General features: G+C 43.3%; 1 protein-coding gene and 1 long non-coding RNA gene across 2 annotated transcripts in view; one reads left to right on the top strand and one right to left on the bottom strand.

Annotated features, from left to right (window-relative positions):
- Nucleotides 1-66: 66 nt before the first annotated feature.
- LOC129059462 (uncharacterized) lies at nt 67-132 on the bottom strand. The gene has a single exon (XM_055078599.1). It carries the CDS (start codon nt 130-132, stop codon nt 67-69), a length of 66 nt encoding a protein of 21 aa, XP_054934574.1.
- An 18,158-nt stretch (nt 133-18,290) lies between these two features.
- Nucleotides 18,291-24,309, top strand: part of LOC129059445 (uncharacterized) — a 62,690-nt gene continuing 56,671 nt past the window's right edge. Inside the window, exon 1 of the long non-coding RNA XR_008525347.2 lies at nt 18,291-18,797. This is a non-coding gene — a long non-coding RNA (uncharacterized LOC129059445). The remainder of the gene's footprint in view (nt 18,798-24,309) is intronic.

Below are 24,309 nucleotides of genomic sequence, written 5' to 3'. Positions count from 1 at the left end.
GAGGCCAGTCTCGGTGTCCAGGAGTCTTCAAGGCAATGTTAATTATGGCACATAGAACCTCCAAGCTCACTTGTCAGCGAAAATGCTGTGCTGAGCCTGGCAGAAGTCTGCCCTCACACTCAGAATCGCCATAAATGTGCAACGTATATTCCAACGAAAAACCTGGAGAAGAAAAGAATAAGTAAAATGAACTAAAGGCTGATGGCACAGTAAACACAAATGCCTGAAGTCAAAATACATTCTTTATAAACCCAAAGTGATGTGAAATGTCACCAATTATACGTTATTACCATCTATGAAGAATTGGATAAAGGGGTATTATGAAGAGTTTTAAAAATCAGAGACTCGAGCCGGGTGTGGTGGCTGATGCCTATAATCCTAGCACTTTGGGAGGCTGAGGCAGGTAGGTCACCTGAGGTCGGGAGTTTGAGACCAGCCTGATCAACATGGAGAAACCCCGTCACTACTCAAAAATACACAATTAGCCAGGTATGGTGGTGCATGCCTGTAATCTCAGCTACTCGGGAGGCTGAGGCTGGAGAATCGTTTGAACCCGGGAGGTAGAGGTTGTGGTGAGCCAAGATGGCGCCATTGCACTCCAGCCTGGGCAACAAGAGCAAAACTCTGTCTCAAAAAAAAAAAAAAAAAAAATCGGAGACTCAAGCCGGGTGTGGTGGCTGATGCCTGTAATCCTAGCACTTTGGGAGGCTGAGGCGGGCAGATCACCTGAGGTCAGGAGTTCAAGATCAGCCTGGCCAACATGGAGAAACCCTGTCTCTACTAAAAATACAAAATTAGCCGGGCATGGTGGCGCATGCCCGTAATCCCAGCTACTCAGGAGGCTGAGGCAGGAGAATTGCTTGAACCTGGGAGGCAGAGGTTGCAGTGAGCTGAGATTGTGCCACTGCACTCCAGTCTGGACAATGAGAACAAAACTCCGTCTCAAAAAACAAAAAAACAAAAAAAACCAGAGACTCAATTACTTTTAACTCAAATAATTTTTAAATGATTACTAGATACTTAAAGAAAACTTCCATGAACTCTTTTTTTTTTTTTGAGACAGAGTCTTGCTCTGTCACCCAGGCTGAAGTGCAATGGCAAGATCTCAGCTCACTGCAACCTCCGCCCCCCAGGTTCAAGCTATTTTCCTGCCTCAGCCTCCCAAGTAGCTGGGATTACAGGTGCCCACCACCACACCTGGCTAATTTTTGTATTTTTGGTAGAGACGGGGCTTCACCACGTTGACCAGGCTCATCTCGAACTCCTGACCTCAGGTGATTCGCTCGCCTAGGCCTCCCAAAGTGCTGGGATCACAGGCGTGAACTACTGCGCCTGGCCCATGAACTCTTTTCATAAACTTCACAAAGATCTCCTTATTTTTCTGCTTTGATGGTTAGGTCCTTCACATATACTCTTTGGTTAAAATAAGGTATACCTATAAATGGGTAGAGGATATTAATCAAAATTTCACTTTGAGGATTTTATTCTTTCCATTCAAAGTATATGTGTTGGCCCTCAATGATGAGACTAACTCATAAGGCACTCTCAAAAAATCCTGTGATCCAACACTGTACTGACAGTAGTTTCCTATATGATACTGTAATGCTTCACACAATGCAGTGGACATAACCAACTTGTTACGTAAATAAAGAATTGATTTTTGAAAAATCATTTCCCCTTTTCCTCACAACTCTTGAGTAGTTGTTACAACATACAAGGAATGAGGAAAGAGGATCAGAAAAATGGAGTGACTTGCCTAAAATCACACAATGGAAGTTTTTAACTGAGCCCAAATTCAAACCCAAGTCTTCTGTTAGTCCCGTTTCTTCCAATGTACCACAAATGCCTGCTGACTCAACTAACGTATAAACTTCATCCTCCCCTTTCTATTTCAGTTTACCTTTTTATTATTTCTCACATAATAATTGCCTCAAGAATACAAAATTATTTGAAGGTCACTGATTCACACAGACTTCTCCCCAAACATTAATCCCTACCAAAAAAAACAAAGCAAGAAGTGACAGAATTTTTATTATTATTTTAGGCCTGCTGCTTTGAAACACAGTACTCTTTACAGCTGGCTCAGTCAGAGAACATCAACATAATCATAAATTCCTCTGGAAACAGGGACAAAGCTTAAGTTCTTTCACTTGCCTTTTCCCTAAGTTACCAATAAAGGCTTATTTAGAAGTCTCTAAAAAATAGCTGTGACCAGACAGAAATAGGTATGAAAGATAACGACTACGGAACCATTTTCAGGAAGAAACTGAAATATATAGGTAAGTAGCTAGGCCTACAAAGCTTCAACACTATTCATCTATCCTCAAGCTTTTTTTTATGATACTCTCATGGCATTTTATTGTGTAAATTGCATACTTGTGATTATATAACCACGGACACAAACATAAAACTAAAATAATATAAAAGACACAAATGAAATTCAAAATAGCATTCTAAGAACTTCAATAATACTACAGCAGAATGAGTTACTCGCTACAGTAAAAACACAAAATGTCTACCCTCAAAACTAAAAACAAAAATACACTCCATCGCTCTTCCTACCTCAAAATTCTAACTGTAACCCCAAAACCTAGCCACCTTAGATTACAGAGGAAAACATTTCATAAAGTACTCCTTGTACAGTCAAGAAATTTTAGAACCAACAGAAACATCAACTACTCTGACCTTTTAAAAAACAAAAAAGTTGGCCGGGCCTGGTGGCTCAGGCCTGTAATCTCAGCACTTTGGGAGGCCGAGGCAGGCAGATCACCCGAGGTCAGGAGTTTGAGACCAGCCTGATCAACATGGAGAAACCCCATCTCTACTAAAAATACAAAATTAGTTGGGTGTGGTGGCACATGCCTGTACTCCCAGCTACTCGGGAGGCTGAGGCAGGAGAATTGCTTGAACCTGGGAGACAGAGGTTGCAGTGAGCCGAGATTGTGCCATTGCACTCCAGCCTGGGCAACAAGAGCAAAACTCTGTCTCAAAAAAAATAAAAAATAAAAATGTTTGGGGCTCAGAGAGGTTAAAATGGCTTAAGTATGATCGCACTGCTAATTGGTAGCAGCTTAAGAACAAAAACCCAGGTTTCTTTATTTTATTTATTTATTTATTTATTTATTTAGAGATAGGTTTCCACTCTGTCACCCAGGCTGAGTGCAGTGGCGCGATCATGGCTCACTGCAGCCTCAACCTCCTGGCTCAAGCGATCCTCCCACCTCAGGCTCCTGAGGAGCTGGGAACACAGGTGCACACCACCAGGCTAATTTTTGATTTTCTGTAGCAACAAGGTTTCACTATGTTGCCCAGGCTGATCTCGAATTCCTGGATGCAAACCAACCTCCTGCCTCCACCTCCCAAAGTGATGGAATTACAGGCATGACCCACCGTGCCCAGCCCACATACTTTTTATCTTTTTTTTTTTTTAGACGGAGTCTTACTCTGTTGCCCAGGCTGGAGTGCAGTGGCACAATCTCAGCTCACTGCAACCTCCGCCTCCCGGGTTCAAGCAATTCTCCTGCCTCAGACTCCCGAGTAGCTGGGATTACAGGCATATTTTTGTATTTTTAGTAGAGACAAGGTTTCACCAAAGGCCAGGCTGGTCTTGAAGGCCTGACCTCGTGATCTGCCCACCTTGGCCTCCCTAAGTGCTGGGATTACAGACGTGAGCCACCACACCCAGCCCCTTCTTTTCTTTTCTGAGACAGGGTCTTGCTCTATCGCCCAGGCTGGAATGCAGTGGTGCAACCATAGCTCACGGCAACCTCAAATTTCTGGGCACAAGTGATCCTCCTGCCTCAACCTCTTGAGTAGCTGGGACTACAGGTGCATGCCGCTGCGCCCAGCTAATATTTTTAAAGTATTTTTGGAGAGACGGGGCCCTTGCTATGTTGCCCAGGCTGGTCTAAAACTCCTGGGCTCAAGCGATCCTCCAGCTTTGGCCTCCTAAAGCACAGGGATTACAGGTTTCGTGAGCCACTGAGTCTAGCCCCACATATTTTTCAAGTTGCAATCTTCCATACAAGTATAATTTTTTTTCCAAATATCTGCTTGGATGTTCATCTCCAACTCTGTGACCTTAAAATAAGGTGGGAGAGTGGGTGGAGTTTATTAAAGTAACTACTCAAAGAACAATAGTTTGCATGCAATGCAGAGCAAAACACAAGGAAATTCTAACCTATTTGAATCCCTTTGGTTCAATGACGTTATCACTGCAAATGTGTGTCAGCTGAGTAAAGGCACTGAAAGACCTGCATTGTAGTGACAGCCAGGCTTAAAGGCTACAGCTCCAGCATTAAGTTTTCTACCTAGTCTCCAGTGTGTGTCTGCTCAGCAAACAGAACAAGCTTTATCCCATCTTACTCTCCCAACCTCATTTTGGAAAGACCATTTCCAGGAATAAAGATAATTCATTATGAAGATGTTCAATTCTTAATACTGAGAACCCAGCAAAGGAATTTCTGCCAAAAGAAACAGTATGTTCTAGCACTTTTAACAGACACATGATAAAAACAAGCTTCTGTTCCCTCCCCCTCCATCAAGAGTTCAACTACACATCAACAGTTACATTTTTGCACCTGTCAATTCAGATAAACTAATGTTAATTCCTGTGACACACTTAAGAATGCAAAGCAAACAGTGTGTAAAAAATCATAAACAACCTATCACAGCTAGAAAGTACTCAAAAGTTGCAGAACCCTATATTTTAACATAAATTCAGTGCATGTACACCATACAGGAAAATTCTCCTAAAGTTGTCTCTCTGACATTAATTCTGCTCTATCTACTTAAATAAATTATTGTTTTTAACTTACCAAGTGATGAAAGAGGCTAGTTTACTTGACATATAACAGTGGTAAATTCAAATATACACCCAAATACTCTCTCTCCATTTAATTTTATCATAAAACCTAACTTTTAAAATGTTGAATTTGGGATATTTCCATTTCCTAGGCAACATTTCCATTTTTAACAAAAGAATATAACTTCAATGAAGGATGAGAAAGGATAGTCTGTGACAGAGAAGTCCTTTTAAATTAAGAAAGGAGGGAGATAAGGGATAAAAAAGAAAGAAAAAACTATCCAGAGGTTAAGAAGAAAACATCTGTATGAACTGATATGAAATGACAGCTAAAAGACACTAATAAGTAAAAAAAAAAGCACAGTACATGACAGTATGAACAGTGTGCTTAGAAATATGTGTGAGTACTGTACGCATTCATGCACATGGGATATCTGGAAGATTATAAAGTTAAGAGGTAACAGTGGTTTCCTGGGGTTGGGGCAGGGCCAGGAACACAGGACTGAAGGCTGGAGGTCAACAGCATGATTTACTACATCCTAACATATACCTTTTGAACTGTTTTAACTTTTCCCATGTACATATGGTATTACCTTTAAAAAAAAAATTCTAAGGTGATAAGAACCCTATAATGATTTACAATCAAACTACGTTCTTAACAGTTCTATAATCATAGGATTAGAAAGAGGATCCAGAGGGCTAGTCCTCTGTCCCAGGCAGGTCTGTACCTACACAGTTCCATAAAGTGTTTTCTTTCCTGTTAAATAGGCTAAATGGTAAAATTCATGTCCTGCCTTGGCAACTGTAATTCTAACTACAAATAAAGTGAATTTAGAGGCCGGGCGCCGTGGCTCACGCCTATAATCCCAGCACTTTAGGAGGCAGAGGCGGGCAGATCACGAACGAGGTCAGGAGATCGAGACCATCCTGGCTAACACGGTGAAACCCCGTCTCTACTAAAAATACAAAAAAATTAGTCGGGTGTGGTGGTGGGCGCCTGTGGTCCCAGCTACTTGGGAGGCTGAGGCAGGAGAATGGCGTGAACCCGGGAGGCAGAGCTTGCAGTGAGCCAAGATCGCGCCACTGCACTCCAGCCTGGGCAACAGAGCGAGACTGCGTCTCAAAAAAAAAAGGGTGAATTTAGAGGTATAAGGGAATTTTATAAAAGCAGCCTCATTTAATTTAACCCAATTTTACTGGGCATCCTTTTAAAATTCCTATCAATTGGCGGGCACAGTGGCTCATGCCTGTAATCCCAGCACTCTGGGAGGCCACGGTGAGCGGACCACGAAGTCAGCAGATAGAAGCCATCCTGGCCCATCTCTACTAAAAATACAAAAATTAGCTGGGCATGGCGGCGCATGCCTGTAATCCCAGCTACTCGGGAGGCTGAGGCAAGAGAATCGCTTGAACCCAGGAGGTGGAGGTTGCAGTGAGCTGAGACTGCGCCACTGCACTCCAGCCTGGCCACAGAGCTAGACTCCGTTTCAAAAAATTAAAAAAAAAAAATATATATATATATATATCTCTCCTATCAATCCACTCACATCAGGATTTCTACTAAGAAATCATCTCTTTACATTTCCAAATTAAATGATACAATAAACCCTCTAATTTGGTGAGCTATGCCAGTATTCACCAAATTAAAACAGCACATTAAAATATAAAGGTACAATAAAAGAATTCTAGATTTAAGGAAATACAGTCTAAAAGCAAAGGTCTAAAAAAAACGAGTATGCATATATTTACTATGTTACTTTTCTTACCAGAAATTTTACAGGAAGTAATGCAAATTTGAGTCAGCTTGGTTTCTACAATCAGTCAACATGAAAGCCTAATGTAACATACAACTAACACCTTGCAACAATTTTTTCCTAAAGCGAATTCCCTTCATGTCAATAGCCACTTTTATTTCCCCTTAAAATAAGTATAAAAAATCTAATCTGTCAACAGTAAAGAATTTATCCTCCTGAAGAGGTAGGCATTTTCCTCAAATTCTTTCATTAATTCAAATATTTACAGAACATGTACTATGGGTCACATACTCTTACAGGTACAAGAGCAGTAAGCAAAACAAAAATTTCTGTTGGGATGGATCTTACACTTTACTGGGCAGAAAAAAAGAAATAAAAATGTCACTGCTCTGGAGAAAAATTAGAAGTAGGGGAGTTAGCAGTGCCGGAGGGAGGGGGGTTCCAATTTTAAATAAGGCTAACAGGAAAGGCCTCCCTGAAAAAAGTGACTTTTTATCCAAGAGCTAAGAGTGTGAGCCAAACAGGTATTTGGGGAGCATTTTAGGCAGAGGATTAACTGCTGCAAAGGTTATGAGGTGGGGACAAGCTTAGAATATGCTAGGAACAAGGGAACCAATGCTACTGGAACAGAGAGGACAAAGGAATGAATACAGTCAGAGAAATAAAAGAGAGCCTTATAGGCCGCTAAAAGCATTTGACTTTTATTCAGAAAATGATGCCTCTCCAAATGAAGCCAATGAAGGGTTTCACTCAAGAGTGACACCTCAAAGCCATAAAAAATAATGAAATCATGTCCTTTGCAGCAACATGGATGCAGCTGGAGGCCATTATCCTAAGCGAATTAACCCAGGAACAGAAAACCAAATACCGCATGTTCTCACTTATAAGTGGGAGCTAAACACTGAGTACACATAGACTCAAAGAGGGGAACAACAGACACTGGGGGCCACTTGAGGGTGGAGGGTGAGAGGAGAGTGGGAGTTGAAAAACTACTTATCAGGTACTATGCTCGCTAGCTGGTGACGAGGTGACAAAATCATTTGTACACCAAATCCGAGCGACATTCAATTTACCCATGTAACAAACCTGGCACATGTAAACGCTGAACCTAACATAAAAGCTGAAAAAGGAGAGAAAAAAAGAGTGACAACTTAGGTTTTACAAAGGATCACTCTATCTGCTATGTGGAAACATTACAAAAATGGTAAGGGTGGAAGCAAGGAGACAAGTAGATATAATGGTAGCTTAGACCAGGGTAACAGCAGTAGGGAAGATAAGAAGGGGTCAGTTTCAAGATACACTTTGATGTGGGATTTGTCCACAGACTGGATATAGAGTTTATGAAAAACAGTCAAGGCTCTGAGTAACTACAGAACTTGTGGAGTCCAACTTAATATTCAGAGACTCTTCAGAAAATAGATTGTAAAATCTTCTCAACCATCAAAGTAGTAGGGAAATTCCTCTGTAAAATGCTACTGTACCTAGTATTTTGACCACTTGGGGGAAAAAACTGTCTGAAAACTTGTAAACTAAAAAAACCTCACCTTTAATTAGTAAAGTGTTTAATTAGTAAACACTCATCTTCTGATTAACTGGTCTCAAACTGAAAATTTATTCATCTCTTATGACCTACTCCCAAATCAAGTAGATAGAACAACAGTTCTATCCTATCCTCTGCACTACCTACCTTTATCCCTCTACTGTTCCATTTATCAAACTAAAATAGAATAATCTAGCTCCTTGAAACTTAGATTTAAATTAATATAATATTATATTATAATAATTATATTATATTATATACAATATAACGTATATTATAATATATAAATATAATAAAATATAATATATAGCATAATACAATTATATACAATATATTAATATCCCTCCTTACCCACAATAACTACAGTCCTAGGAAGCTGAAAAAGCGGTATCAATTCAATTCTATACAAATAAGGATCCAAAATGTCAGTGAATAAGCCAAAAACAAGATGCTTTTTTACTGTTAAAAAAAATTTTTTGGCCAGGCGCGGTGGCTTACGCCTGTAATCCCAGCACTTTGGAAGGCAAAGACGGGCAGATCATCTGAGGTCAGGAGTTCAAGACCAGCCTGGCCAACATGGCAAAACCCTGTCTCTACCAAAAATACAAAAACTAGCCAGGCGTTGTGGCGCATGCCTGCAGTCCCAGCTCAGCAGGCTGAAGCAGGAGAATTGCTTGAACCTGGGAGGCGGAGGTTGCAGTGAGCCAAGATGGTGCCACTGTACTCCAGCCTGGGTGACAGAGTGAAACTGTCTCAAAAAAAACAAAAAAAAAATTTCATAGTTACTCCCTTGGTTATTCCCACTTTTCCACTTCCTCATTTAAGGAGGGAACTTGAGACTCAAGTTCCAGTACAGAAATCAATAATCAGTTCTACAAAAAGAAATCATGACCTTGATGGTGGGAAAATGTCTTAACATTTCAAAACCAGTAGAAGATACATGGCCAGCCACTCAGAAAGATAAGGGAAGCAATTAGTCAACAATCGCACCTGCTTCTGAGAACAGTGACAGTTATTCACTGAAGTCCTGTGGGCCCTGTTCCCACCAAAATGAAAAGGGAGTGGTTTTAGATGTGCATGTACCCCAGTGATTAACAGTTGTCCTTTTCTAGTAATTTCTACCTCTACAAATAACTATAAGACAAAAATTGAATTAAATATTTTCAGGCCACACTTAAAAATATTTACTTTACAATTTTGTACTCCATTTTTCCTCTAAAGATTTCCAATTCTCAAAATGAATCTCTTGTCTAAAATTGGTATTTTTCCTTTCATAAATAAAATTTAAATGCAGGTTAACAGCACTATGGCCAACGCCGACTTTCTCTTTAAAAAGTATTTGAATAGCACTGGTAATAACATTAAAAAATCCTAACAGCACAATCCTAATATTGAGTATTAATCTAATTGTTTTCAGTTAATCTTTTAAAAATCACATTAAATAGTTTTACTAAATGGATTCTATTCATCCATACTTTTGTGACAAAAGTATCATGGCTATCTTTTCTATGGGGTTTATGTTTAAAGACTTTAGTTTATGTGCATTTTAAGACTCCCAAGCCCCTTCATTATAAAGTTTAAGCACATTCTTTTCCTAAATAATTTTGATAACCTTCTTAAGAATAGGAACTATCTCCAATTCAGTTGCTTCCCCAGAAAGTTAAATCCTAACATTTGTTTTATTTCCTCCTCCCATCCTTCTTTCTTTAATCTCAAAAGGCTAATTTTTCCAGAGAACAATTTAAGTCTTAATCATTTTAATTTAGTTTCCAACATCACTATACATACATTAACCCAAGAACCATTGAATCAATAATTTCATTAATAAGTAATTTAAGATTCTGAACTTCAATTGTAATAAAGCAAATTCAGTAGTAAAAATCCAAAAGAACACCTGGATTCAGCCTGTCAACACCACACTGAAATGTTTTCTGAGCTATATCAGGACAGTTAAAATGACTGTAACAGCTGCAAGTTCCCTGAGGTTGCAAAATAGATACTTGGGAAAGGTTATTTGAATCACCTTTCAAAATAACCTACAGCACAGGAGTAGCATGCAAAGCAAAAACTTTCAGGCTACTGTTCACATTATTTAAAATATACCATCTCTCAGAACTTACTAGTTTTTGGGTCAACTTAACTCTTTTCATTTCCCTATTTTGTCAAATGTATTGAGCGTATTTAAAGGTCCTGTTCCAGTATTAACCCCCAAAGAGAGGGAGGGAAACTCTCTATGGACAAGACACAGAATAAAAACATCCCAAAATACATCTTGTCAGCATAAATTATTTTGTTTGAGCCCCAGAAATGTTTCTGCTGTTCAGGCACTCTGATCCAAGTTTCCCCTATAACTGGGTAACAAGTTACACTTCACTTCCTCTCCTAAACTTGCTTTTTATAAATTACATTATAGTTCACAGACATATGTGTACTGAGTACAATACAAGATAAACAGTCAAGAATCCAAATCATTCTATTTGAAGCTGCTGGTGGCCTTTTAAAATGTACTGTCTATCCACTAATTGTCCAATAATGGCATCCTTTCACAAAACACAGTAACATTAACGATCTTTAAAAACCACACAGTGAAAGTAAATATTTCATACTACATATTAACATGAAATAAAAATGGTGAAATAACTCTATAATGCCATGTCAAGAAGTTATTCTTTACTCACTAGCTCAGTTCAACATGGATTCACCTTCCTTTTCTTCCCAATTAAAGAATGCAAAATTCAATCTTTCTCGTCCTCTTCCTCCAAATGTTTACTGAGATGAGGGACAATATGTCACCTCTCAATTATACCAAAATGCAGCACAGCCAATCTTCGAACAAGCATTTGCAGAGACGTGTGCACATCATACAAACACTATCCAGGATCAAGCTCCTAGAAGAATCAACGTGGGTGAAAAATGCTTGATTGGTATTAAGTTTTCATATTACCGCCACAAATTTTAAAGATACAAAGTAAGCGTGAGAAGAATGGAGTAGGATTAAGACTTCTGAAGAAAGGTAAAACTTTTATAATAGAAAACTGGTAGAAACAGTGAAGGAACCATGGTAGTGTGACTTGAGAAAGGTGCTTAGTCTTTGGTTAGATAACTCTGGAGAAGCCTTGACCGGGCTGAGAATTTCAGACCAATTCAAAGGCAATAAAAGCTCTTAGGAATTTCAAAGCAGAGTAGTGGTAAGAGAGCAACTCTTTGCTCACTGAGGAAAAGAGCAAACATTGCCATATTTATGGGCCTCCTCTGATCTACTGAGCAAGCAGCTCCGTAATTACCAAAAAGCTTAACAAAAATTTTCTTTCAACTTACTAAATCGTAGTCAACAGATAACGAGTTTAACTAAATTCTACCCGTTGATGACCTCCAAATGAAGATCCAATCTAAGAAAACAATTGAGAATATAGCCTGTACTTTATATTTAAAGTACTTTTCACCCAGAAAGACCCAATTTGCATAATTTAAACTAATCACCAAAAGGAAACTTGTTTGTAACCACACATGTGGAATGAAAATAATGTCACTAGAATCTATTGTTTCTCCATCATATCCTTCTCTATTTGCTGACAAATCCTGCTGGTGACTCATATCCTTCTGCACTAACCAGTCACTCCATTCCCTAATGAAAGGCTTTTCACCAATAATGGAAAATACAATACACAACAATTTGTTCTGCTACTAAAAACAACAAATATCAACATTTGTATATAAATCCAATTTACAAATACTGTGGTGATACAACCTAGTGAATGTTTCCTGTAAAACAGTGGGGAAAATAAAAAGATGGTCAAATTTAAACAAAAACTAAAGGACAACTGGAAGAAAACAGACCTGATTGTGAATTTGAATTCTTGTCAAACAATACATTAGTTAACAGCCAACATATCTGGCCACTGCAGAAATAAAAACATAAAGTAATTTATCTGATCTGCTAAAACAAATATATCATGTGTACATTTTATGCCAAAAGAATTAATGTCTTGAGAAGACTAAAAGTTCAAATAAAAAATACTATGAGAGGAATTAAATACACCACTTCTCTAAAGGTAAAGACTGTTGTAATGTTCAAAATATTTTTTCAAACCAGGCTCAACTAGCAAAGAAAGGGTCGCAAAAAAGCCTAATCTCAAAATTCTCAACAATTTAAAAAGCCAACATTGTGTAAAGTAAATTTATATTCAAATGATGAAATTTAGTTTAGGCCACTTAAAATGAAGTGGATGCTGTGTTAACACAACCTGTGGGCAAGAAAATCAGTATAGGCAAACAAAAACCATCTGTATTCAAGTCACATAAAAAATATCCGTATAATCTGTCAATCCTCACAGTCATTTTTCTGGGAAAGATTTCGGTGTCCTGTAAATCTACACTGACTGAACAAACAGTGCAGGAAACGAGTCATTCTCTCACTTAAGTCCTGGTAACTCCACAATGGGGAACTGTGGAAAGCAGACAGCCAGCATTGCTGTGCAGCTTCTTTTATGGAGGTGCTAGGGTACTGACAGTTTCTGGTTGAGCCTAGACCTCTACCACTCCAAAGAGCAAAAAGATTTTCAAACAATATGCACCTCAGCTCTACACTAAGCAACCTAAAAGGCTTCATGTGCCAAGACAGTGGCCAGGGACTCAAGGGAGCCCATCGAATGAGGTTCAGCCAATAAAACAAAGGATAATGAGAGAAAGCTAACTGACACCTCTATACGTAGTAATAGTTCAAAAGATGAAAATGGTGGAAAGATTTTTTCTTTTTTTTTTTTTTTTTGAGACAGGGTCTCCCTCTGTCTCCCAGGCTAGACTGTAGTGGCATAGTCTCGGCTCACTTCAGCCTTGACCTCCCAGGCTCCAGTGATCCTTCCACTTCAGCCTCCTGAGTAGCTGGAACTACAGGTTCATACCACTATGCTGGCTAGTTTTTGTATTTTTTGTAGAGATGCTGTCTCTGTGTTGCCCAGGCTGGTCTCGAACTCCTGGCCTCAAGGGGTCCCCCCGTGTCTGCCTCCCAAAATGAGCCACTGTGCCTAGCCAAGACTTTTCTAATATTTCACAGATTAAGAGACTCAAATCACCATCTCCCAAAGTAATTATAATTGGTGGCATCCACTGTTCAACACAGATTTAAGTACTTTAAGCCCCTAAAAGGAAAAAAAAAAAATTATTCACTGCTATTTATTGATAATCTTTAACTTAGATTGTAAAACCTGGGATTTAATAATCAAATCCCGGCACTTTGGGAGGCCGAGGCCAGCAGCTCGCGCCTGAGCTCAGGGGTTCGGGACCAGCCTGGGCAACATAGCAAAACCCTGTCTCTACTAAAAATACGAAAATTAGTTGGGCGTGGTGGCGCACGCCTATAATCCCAGCTGAGGCAGGACAATCGCTTAAACCTAGGAGGTGGAGGCTGCAGTGAGCTGAGGTTGCACCACTGCACTCCAGCCTGGGCAACAGAGTAAGACTCTGGGGGAAAAAAAACCCCAACAACAATCAATCTATAAATAAATTTCCTTATCTGTAAAGCTAAAAGAATACTACTTACAAGATTATTGAGTTTTAAATGAGACAATACATGAGTTGGCATAAGAAAGGAATGTGGAAACCTAAACCCTGAAAGTGTAATATTGAACTTTACCAGTACCCCAAGATCTATACCGTCACCCTATTCAATAAACATAGCTAAGTCCACCATGTTAAAACTATGGATCCTGGGCCACACGGTGGATCATTCCTGTAATCCCTGCACTTTGGGAGGCCGAGGCGGGTAGATCACCTGAAGTCAGGAGTTCAAGACCAGCCTGGCCAACGTTATGAACCCTCATCTCCACTAAAAATACAAAAAATTAGTCGGGCGTGGTGGCGTGTGCCTGTAATCCAGCTATTCAGGAGGCTGAGGCAGGAGAATCACTTGAACCCAGGAGGCGCAGGCTGCAGTGAGCCAAGATTGCACCACTGCACTCCAGCCTGGGCAACAAGGGCAAAACTCCATCTTAAAAAAAAAAACTATGGATCCTGATTCTTACTCAAAATTTTAAAGATCCCATCTTCTATTCAACAAATATAGCTGATGGAATAGCACCCAAATAAATCAACCAAACTTAAGTTTCACAAAAACTTAAGCTTCATTCTTCCAAGACCAAGAGCAATAGCTAAAAATGTATGCACCTGCTCCTCTGCATCTTATTTGTAAATACATTCGTTTTCTAGGCTTCAGTGGTTACCAACCCCCACATTACAACAAAAAGGAAAAAGTATAGTCAAATCCTGTAAAATAAATCCCTACTAAATTTCAACTTTGTGTCTGCAAATTGTAAAGTGTTCCTTAATTACTGCATAAGGAAATACTACCTTTATAGGACAAAATGAATAAAAAGTTAATTCTAAAGAAAAATAAATCCAATTTACCTTGTTTGAAACTTTTTTCAAGTCAACTATATATGGGGCTCTCATACTGTTTTTTAAAGCTATACACAAAAGTATTCAAACATTTACTCTTCCTAGTGCTACAAAGTTCAATGATGTTGTAAATGGTTTCTGCCTATAAATTTGGTTCGTTCAAATTAAATTTTACTTGACTGACTCACAGAGGGAGTGGCCTGACTTTTGCTGTTCTGAGTCAGAAAATACCCCGTTCAGCAGTTCGAAACTATTTTTCATCTATAAAGGTGTTCTAAAATGCCAGCCTTTTCCAGCTACAAAATCTGTTGCCTTAGTAGAAAGATCTTAGTGATAATAATACTTTGAATCCGTAGTTCAATTTATAATTAACAAAGTGCTTTCACATGTATTTTCTCACTTCTTCTGATTTAAGTGTCCCACACAGCTCAACAGAGAAACTTTGATACAGTGGTAAGTTCTAGTTCACTCTTGGCCCCAATAAATATACTCTCCTCTTTTTCCAAAAAATAAAAAACATAAAACGCTGCTGCATTTCTTTAATCAGACTTCCCTCACGCAGACATATCCCAGGTGTCTCATAAAAACTGTCTCAAAGCACACACCCTGGGGCCCCAAGAGAGTTTCAAGGCAGAATCTCCTCCCACATAAAAGCCTAGCTTAGGCCCCAAAGAGCCTCCAGTCAGCATCTCCTAAATGATCCACTTGCCTCCAGCCTTCTCCATTAGTTTCAACAGCTCTCCTAAGTACAAGCTGCTAGGCCATCAGGTGGATGAGAAACCTCAATATAAGAGGAGCTATTGAGAGAGTAGTATGATGTATTGGAAAAATCAAGGGCTTTAGAGTCAAAGACCTGGATTTTTAATCCAGCACTAATTATTATCTGTGTGACCTGGGACAAGTTACTTAACCTTTTGAGTTTCTGTATCTCTTCTCCTCACCACTGTAAATCCATGGGAGCTCATCACTGTATCCCTAGTGCCTGGCAAATAGAAGTGATTCAAAATAAGCTAAATGGATGCAAATGAAGATACCACCTTTCTTGTAGTTGTGAGAATTAAATGAATATAAAAAGCACCTGTAGCACAGGAGGAAATTAATACTAATTAATTCCTTCCCTCACTAAATAGTAACAACACTATTTACTATTTCTTTCTTCTTATTTTTTTTGAGAGAGGGTCTCACTGGCTCACTGCAGCTGCAGCCTTGACTTCCTGGACTCACAAGATCCTCTCACCTCAGCCTCCTGGATAGCTGGAACTACAGGCACACACTACCACGCCTAACTTTTGTATTTTCTGTAGAAATGGAGTCACCATGTTGCCCAGGCTGGTCTCGAACTCCTGGGCTCAAGCGATCCTCCTGCCTCAGCCTCCCAAAGTGCTAGCATTACAGGCATGAGCCAGCTTGCCCAGCCAAAAAATATAATTTCTAACTTTTAATTACACACCAGTGATTTTGCCTGTAATTCTATTATGTTCACTATCAAAAGGACCACCCTCGCCTGTTAATCCCCAGCACTGTGGGAGGCCAAGGCAGGTGGATTAGTGGAGGTCAGGAGTTCGAGACCAGCCTGGCCAACATGGTGAAACCCCGTCTCTACTAAAAATATGAAAATTAGCCGGGTGTGGTGGCACACACTTGTATTCTCAGCTACTTGGGAGGCTGAGGCGGGAAGATCATTTGAACCTGGGAAGCCTGGGCAACAAACAGAGCGAGACTCCATCTCAAAAACAAACAAACAAACAAACAAAAGGACCATACTACTCTTTGCTTATATTGAAAAACTACCAACTTCTATCGCTTCTCGGCCTTTTGGCTAAGATCAAGTGAAAGACTACCAACTTCTAGAAGACATTACTTTTAAGATAACATCATTTTTAAGATTATATCAATGTGTAAAATCCCTATCAAGGTACTACTCTTCAAGAATCCCTACTTTTACAACACAAGAATGGGAAAAGTCCATGACAATAATTAGTCCGTTCATTATGAAACTTAAAAATGCCAAGATCAGAATACCAGCAAACAACTTCTCACCATCTTCACCAATACAATGGTGTGCTGGCAAGTGATTCTGAAGCCCCGATAATGTGTCATTCTGCATCCTTAATTTCCTTTTGCACACTCAGCAAAGCATAACTTCACTCACTTCCCTCTGAAACTACTCTCTATTACAGAGCATGACAGCAAGTACCACATTCCAACTCAGCAGTGGTTGTAGTTTGGTGACTCCGGACAGACAAACATTTGCTGAATGCCTACAGTGACACTAGAATTGCTAGTCACTGCTAACTTCTTGACAAATTCCAGGAAATAATAAACCAGACTACAGTTCAATTTACCTAACAATAAAATACTCTTCACCTGAAAAACTAGCAGGGCTTTACAAAAGTTCATGCTCCTGAACACTCTACAGGCCAGAGTGTAGGATCTTGAGCAACAAACTTCTTTTCGTTAGCTCTCAGGGGCCCCAGACTAGGATAGGATGGCATCATTGACAAATTTGAAAATTTACTTTGAAGTCATGAAACGTGGGAGAAAAAAATGTATAGAACAACAACAAAAAAACACATCACATCCTTTCTTGGGGAAAAAAATTAAAATCCCAGAGCCAGAAGATCATAGTGCCGCTGGAAGAGACTTATACCCCCTTTCCTCATACTTGAACCTGAGGACCCGGGGACAAGACGCTCCCGGAAAGAACTCCCTAACCCAACACACCAGGGTTCACTATCGCCACACACAAAGACCAAGGGGAAGGGCCTCCAGGATGCCTGCTCACACACTGGACACACGCCGGCACACCCTGCCACACTCCCGCCTCTGCCACGCACCTTCTCACCGACACACACCACGTTCTCCCCCCACACTCACCCGCTCTTTACCACACTCAATTCTCTCCTCCCCCATTTACTCACTCATTCTACCAGCACCCCTCATGCCCACACGCTCCCCACACACCCATACCCTCCCCTGCCCTCACCCGCATTCCCCCAACATCGACACTGACCCCCGACGCGCTCCCACTCCCCCCACCTCCTCGCACGGACACTCAGCCCTGTCCCCCACTCACACGCCCTCCCTTCACCAACTCACTCTCCCCCACGCTCGCACAGCTCTCTCCCTTCCACACACACGAGCCCGCCCCTCGCTCACCCACCCTCGCTCCCCCGCCCCGGCCCGGCCCTCCTTCCGGGGACGTGTCTCCGGCCTGCACTAATGGCTGCGGGGCCTCCCGCCCTCCCCTTCCCCGAGGCCCCCGGCGCCGGCGCGGGGGCCGCCCGGGAGGGGCGCACTCACGCTGGCGAGCTGGGGACTGGGCATTGAAGTCCGGCGGTGGCGGGAGCGAGGAGGCGCCTCTCTCCTCAGTCACCTCGGCGGCGGCGGCGGCGGCGGTAGCGGTGGCGGCGGCGGCGACGACTCCCCCCCAGCCTCGGCGCGCGACACCCGGCCCGGCCCGGCGGCGGCGGCGGCGGCGCGTCTCCACGAGTCCGTCTTGCTGCTGCTGCTGCGGCCGCCGCTGCGTCTCCTGCTGCCGCCGCTGCCTCCGCTGCCGCCGCTGCCCTGTGGCGTCGCCTCGCGCCGTGCCCCGCCGCCGCTGCCGCTCCAGCCGCTCCCGGACGGACGACGGTTACAGCCCGGCCGATCGCGCCGCCGCCACCACCGCTGCGCGCGCAGCCGGAACCAGCTCCCGCCGCCGCCCCTCAGGGGGCGCTGCGGGGCGCGGCGCGCGGGGCCGCCGGCCCGCCCTCCGCGTTCGCTGACTGGCTGCCCGGCCGGCTCGCGGGCAGTTGGGCCCGCCCACCTGCCCCGCGGGGCGCTGACCCACTGCCCTGGGCGCCTCCCCCGCTCCTCCTCCTCGTGGTTCGTTCCGCTCCGCACTCCCGGCTACGGAAGGCGAGTCCATGTGATCGGGGAGGGAAGGCAGAACGTGGCCTGGGGAGTCGCTCGCCCACGCTGCGCCCCGCCCATCCGCACCTGGGCTGGGTCGAGGGCCTGCAGCCTAGGTGTGACCCGCAAGGTCGAAGGGTTCTTTCTCGCTCCTAGGCCATCAGGCCTGGGGTCAGATCCTGATGGGACGGGGTGGCCACCACGTCCTGTGCTTGGGGATTTCCAACTCAGAAGTGGGAACCTGGGCAGCTCAGTTCTTGGCTGCCCTTCCTGAGGCCCCAAATGAATGGCGTGTGCATCTTCGTCAAAGATATTAATACGCCACGCCCAACTCTGCCCACAAGACACACACCCACCCTAAGAACTGTCCCTGACAAGCCAAAATTCAGACTTTCAGGATGTAGGATCTTGGGTAAGTGATTCCTTCTAAGTATTATCAACTATTAAATGGAAATAATAATCAGCTACCTCATGGGCTCTTTCACATATCGATAATAACGTATGAAAACGCTTGAGAAGGGCCAGGCGCGGTGGCTCATGCCTGTAATCCAGCACTTTGGGAGGCCGAGGAGGGCAGATCACGAGGTCAGGAGTTCGAGACCAGCCTGGCCAAAATAGTGAAACCCTGTCTCTGCTAAAAATACAAAAATTAGCCGGGCATGGTGGCGCGCGCCCGGAAGGAGGGCCGTAATCCCAGCTACTCGGGAGCTTGAGGCAGGAGACTCACTTGAACCCGGCAGGCGGAGTTTGCAGTGAGCCGAGATCACGCCACTGCACTCCAACCTGGGCGACAGAATGAGACTCCATCTCAAAAAAAAAAGAAAAGAAAAGAAAGAAAAAGAAAACGCTTGAGTTGAGAAAGTGAGAAAGAAGAGACCCTGAATTTCAAGCTTTCCGACTTAATGTCACCTTTAACGACGCAGATTATCGTAGAGATTCTCAAGTGGAAAGGTTTTTGCCTCTTGCATTTGGAAGCTAGCCAGAAATTCTTTGCCAGATCATGCGTCCTGAGTTTTGGTTTGGAAAATGTGGTCACTAGCGAGCTGGTAGGCTGGTTTGGGCCACGGCCAGATGGGAAAGTGCGGCATTGGAGGCTGACTTGGGAGGGAGATGTCTTCCCCTGGGAATTGCGGGTTGGGGAGGGTCTGTTCTTTCTGTCCACCCCTGGGAAGTCTTGCCTGCCCAGAACTGGCGCCTATATAGGAAGAAATGAAGATGCTCCCGTGGGTGCTTCTCCCCCATCTCGCCACCACATCCATGCTCATCCAGCCCTGCGGGGAGAAGCAGTGATCTGTCGTCATTAGACCTTCCCCACAAGGTAGACCTGGGGCATTGCTTCTGACCAGAAGGCTTCCATTAGAGCTTAGCAATAAAAAGAAAGGTCTTATGACTCAGCCGCATCAAGCCACAGCACAGAGTCCAGGATGTTCACCACCAGGTGGCCCAGGAGGGGGTATTCTAGGGCAAGGCTGGCTAGCAGGGCTGTGTGGGAGTTGAGAGAGGCCTTGAGGAGCAAGAGGGGCTGCAGATCAGTAGCAAGGCCCTTAGGTGAGGAGCACAGACTGGGCTCACTTGTATTCTGTCTGCCTCCAGCAAGCAGTATTTTCTACTTCCTGGAAACATAGACTGATTTGAAAGAAAGAGCTACCTCCTCTGCAAAACTTTTGCTGTGTCTATGAGTTATTGATTCTTCCGATAAAGTTGCAAAACACCTTGTGCAATACTCTACCATAGTACTTAACATGGTATTGTAATTGCCTGTTTTCAGATTCTCCCCTGCTTAGATGGATCTATTTGGGGCAGTCTAGCAGATTGTTTGTTTGCTTGTTTGTTTTCATCTAGTAGATTGTTTGACCAAGTGAATGACACTTCCCTCCACCTAGCTCTCCTTCTGGCCCTGAAATAAAATAATGTAATAACAACATTAACAACATAAGGATAAGAATAGTGGCTCCAATAATAGTTACCTTTACCCCCCTTTTTTTTTTTTGAGACAGAGTCTCACTCTGTCACCCAGGCTGGAGTGCAGTGGCGCGATCTCGGCTCACTGCAAGCTCCACCTCCTGGGTTTACACCATTCTCCCGCCTCAGCCTCCTGAGTAGCTGTGACTACAGGCGCCCACCACCACGCCCAGCTAATTTTTTGTATTTTTAGTAGAGATGGGGTTTCACCATATTAGCCAGGATGGTCTCGATCTCCTGACCTCGTGATCCGCCCACCTCGGCCTCCAGAAGTGCTGGGATTACAGGCGTGAGCCACCGCGCCTGGCCTTTTTTTTTTTTTTTTTTAAGACAGGGTCTCACTTTGTCACCCCAGAGGGAATGCAGTAGTGCAAACATGGCTCACTGCAGCCTCAACCTCCTAGGCTCAAGCAATCCTCCCACCTCAGCCTCCCAAGTAGGTGGGTGGGACCATGGGCCCATGCCACCATGCCCAGCTAATTATTTTTTTATTTTTGTAGAGATGGAGGTCTTGCCATGTTGCCTAGGCTGGTCTTGAACTCCTGGGCTCAAGCAACCTTCCCACTTTGGCCTCCCAAAGTGTTGGGATTATAGGCATGAACCACTGCACCCAGCCATAATTACCTTTTATTAAGCATCTACTCTTTTCCAAGTCCTGATAGAAACGTTTTAAAATGTTATCAAGGCCCGGCAGAGTGGCTCATGCCTGTAATCCCAACACTTTGGGAGGTCAAGGCGGGTGGATCACCTGAGGTCAGGAGTTTGAGACCAGCCTGGCCAACATGGTAAAACCCTGTCTCTACTAAAAATACAAAAATTAGCCGAGAGTGGTGGTAGGCATCTATAATCCCAGGTACTCGGGAGGCTAAGGCAGGAGAATCACTTGAACCCAGAAGGCGGAGGTTGCAGTAAGCCGAGATCGCGCCACTTCACTCTAGCCTGGGCAACAAGAGCAAAACTCCATCTCAAAATAAATAAATAATAAAATAAAATCTATTATCGAGTTTATGATTCAAAATGACCCTATTAGGAAGGTACTATTACCCCCATTAAAAAAGGGAAGTATTATCAACTATTAAATGGAAATAATAATCAGCTGCCTCATGGGCTCTTTCACGTATCCATAATAACATATGAAAACACTTGAGAAAGGCCGGGCGCGGTGGCTCACGCCTGTAATCCCCACACTTTGAGAGGCCAAGGCAGGCGGACCACGAGGTCAGGAGTTTGAGACCAGCCTGGCCAACATAGTGAAAAGCTGTCTCTACTAAAAATACAAAAATTAGCCGGGCATGGTGGCACGTGCCTGTAGTCCCAGCTACTTGGGAGGCTGAGGCAGGATAATCACTTGAACCTGGGAGGCGAAGGTTGTGGTGAACCGAGATTTCGACGCTGCACTCCAGCCTGGGCAACAGAGCGAGACTCTGTCTCAGAAAAAAGAAAAAAAAGGCCAGTTGCGGTGGCTCACACCTGTATCTCAGCACTTTGGGAGGCCGAGGCAGGCAGATCACGAGGTCACGAGTTTGAGACCAGCCTGACCGACATGGTGAAACCTTGTTTCCACTAAAAATACAAAAATTAGCCAGGCGTGGTGGCGTGCGCCTGTAATCCCAGCTACTTAGGAAGCTGAGGCAAGAGAATTGCTTGAACTTGGGAGGCGGAGATTGCAGTGAGCCGAGCTGAGATCATGCCACTGCACTCCAGCCTGGGAGACAGAGTAAGACTCCGTCTTAAAAAACAAAGGAACCAAGGAACCAGAGGCTCAGAGAGACGAAATGACAGAAACAGGATTCACCCCAGGTCTGTCTGCCTCTGAAGCCCAAATAATCATGATATTCATTTCTGACTTCAGTCAATAACTGGTGTCCTCAGAATAAGCTGGAAACCCTTGTGAAATGCTGAAAAAAATATCTGCCTCTGAGAGGGAAAGGTCCTAGACTATGACACCACTGCCACATTCCCTTACCCCCCGGAAAGCAGAGAGATGCTCTCATCCCGACATCCAAATGGCTTCCCACAGCAGGCTGTAACATGGTTTTACTCTCTCCACACCTCAAACAGATCAGGAACTGGGCTGCTGGTGCCTTATTACAGCAGGAACCACCCCTAGCAGTGAGTTTCACGCCTAAGTGCCTTGAGTTTATCCAGTGCTTTTGCTGAAGCATTCCAAGTGCCATTTGCTGATTAATCTTCCCAGTGCCCCTGTGGGACAAGCTGGCAGTACTCTTCGCTGATTTTACAGAGCATTAGCTCCTTGAGAGCAGGAGCTATGTGGGCCCACCACACACAGGGGTTAGAAAAACAAGTAATGGTCTGCCGGGCACAGTGGCTCATGCTTGTAATCCCAGCACTTTGGGAGGCCGAGGAAGGCGGATCACCTGAGGCCAAGAGTTCGAGACCAGCCTGGCCAACATGGCAAAAACCTCGTCTCTACTAAAAATACAAAAAAAAATTATCTGGGCGTGGTGGTGCATACCTGTAATCCCAGCTACTCGGGAGGCTGAGTCAGAAGAATCGCTTGAACCGGGAAGGCGGAGGTTGCAGTGAGCTGAGATTGCACCATTGCACTCCAGCCTGGGCGACAGAGTGAGACTGTCTCAAAAAAAAAAAAAAGAAAAGAAAAGAAAAGAAAAACAAGAAAACAAGTCATGATCATGTGGTAAAGAAACTGAAGCCCTCAGAAAAGTGGTTTAGACAGAGGTTGGGAACAGGTGACTGGTTCCCACCCTGGGATTTTACACTAATTCATCTGGCATCTTTGCATTGCCATTTTGTTGTCCTGTAGACTTGGGGAGTTATTTCATCTGCCTGATGAAATAACTATTTCCCCATCTGTAAAATAGAAAAGGTAAACTTCAAAAAAAGGTGTTTTGAGGACTAAAGGACTTAGTGTGCATAACTCATGCATTGAACTCATGTTAAGTATTCAATAAATGTAGCTAATATTATTATTAGTTGGTACTTGGCACCGTGCAATGAATAAATGAAATGAGCCTTGATACCACCAGCAGTTTATTTCAAAATTACAGATTCTGCAACTTACCATTAGTTTTGTGATCTTCAACAGATGTTGTAACTTCACAAATGAACCTTTCTCTTCATCTATGAAATAGGATGATAGCTCTAAAATGGAGAGCTTGAAAATACTTTGCTTTGTAAACTGTCAAGCACTCTGCAGACATTAACTGTGGTTTTAGAAAGAGCACAGGCCTTGCAGTGTGACTGTACAGGAATCCCAGCTCTGGCCCTTAAACTCCTCACCTCTAAAGTTTTCCTCATCTGTAATATGGGCATGGTGATCACATCTGTCTTGAAGTGTTGTGACAAATTAAATTATTAAAGACAATATATTTAAAGTAGCTGGCACAGTGAGAGGTGGTCCATAAATATTACTTCCCTACCCCCTAACAAATAAGTCTTGCCTTTTAAAGACCTGAAGCAAAGGAATCAGCAGGATGTGGTGGGAAACGTGTGGAACCAATCGCTGAGTTGATTCCTGGCTCTGCCATTGTGTGGCCTTGAGGTTTCACAGCCTCTCTGCGCCTTCATGTTCCTTCCCTCCAACACTAAATAAAGTATGCCTCCATTGCAAAGTTCGCTCAATAAATAGGAACTACTAACAAATGCACAGACAGGCCTATGAAGCACTCTTATGGAAAAGACCCAGTTGAAAAGACTCAGTTGCAAGTAGCAACCAAAATTTCCGAGCCCGAAACCAGATGGAGTCATGAGCTGCGAAATAAGCGATCCAGGCTCCACAAAGTTCCGATGAGCATGGGAGGTTTCAAGCCCCATGTCTGGACGCTGCCAGTGCACCGGCCAAGAGAAGGCCAAGAGACGACTCAACCCTCCCAGAGTGATAACCGGGTAGGAGGAGGCAAGGGGAGGAAGGAATGTACTATTCACCGCCCCACCCATCCCCTGCCTCTAATCTCTCTTCCGGAATTTTACAGCCCTCTTTT

The sequence above is a fragment of the Pongo abelii genome, chromosome 1 (genome assembly GCF_028885655.2).
Source record: "Pongo abelii isolate AG06213 chromosome 1, NHGRI_mPonAbe1-v2.0_pri, whole genome shotgun sequence".
In the NCBI taxonomy this organism is placed as follows: domain Eukaryota; kingdom Metazoa; phylum Chordata; class Mammalia; order Primates; family Hominidae; genus Pongo; species Pongo abelii.
Note: the sequence above shows the minus strand (reverse complement) of the source record. Positions and strands in the feature narration are given on the sequence as shown.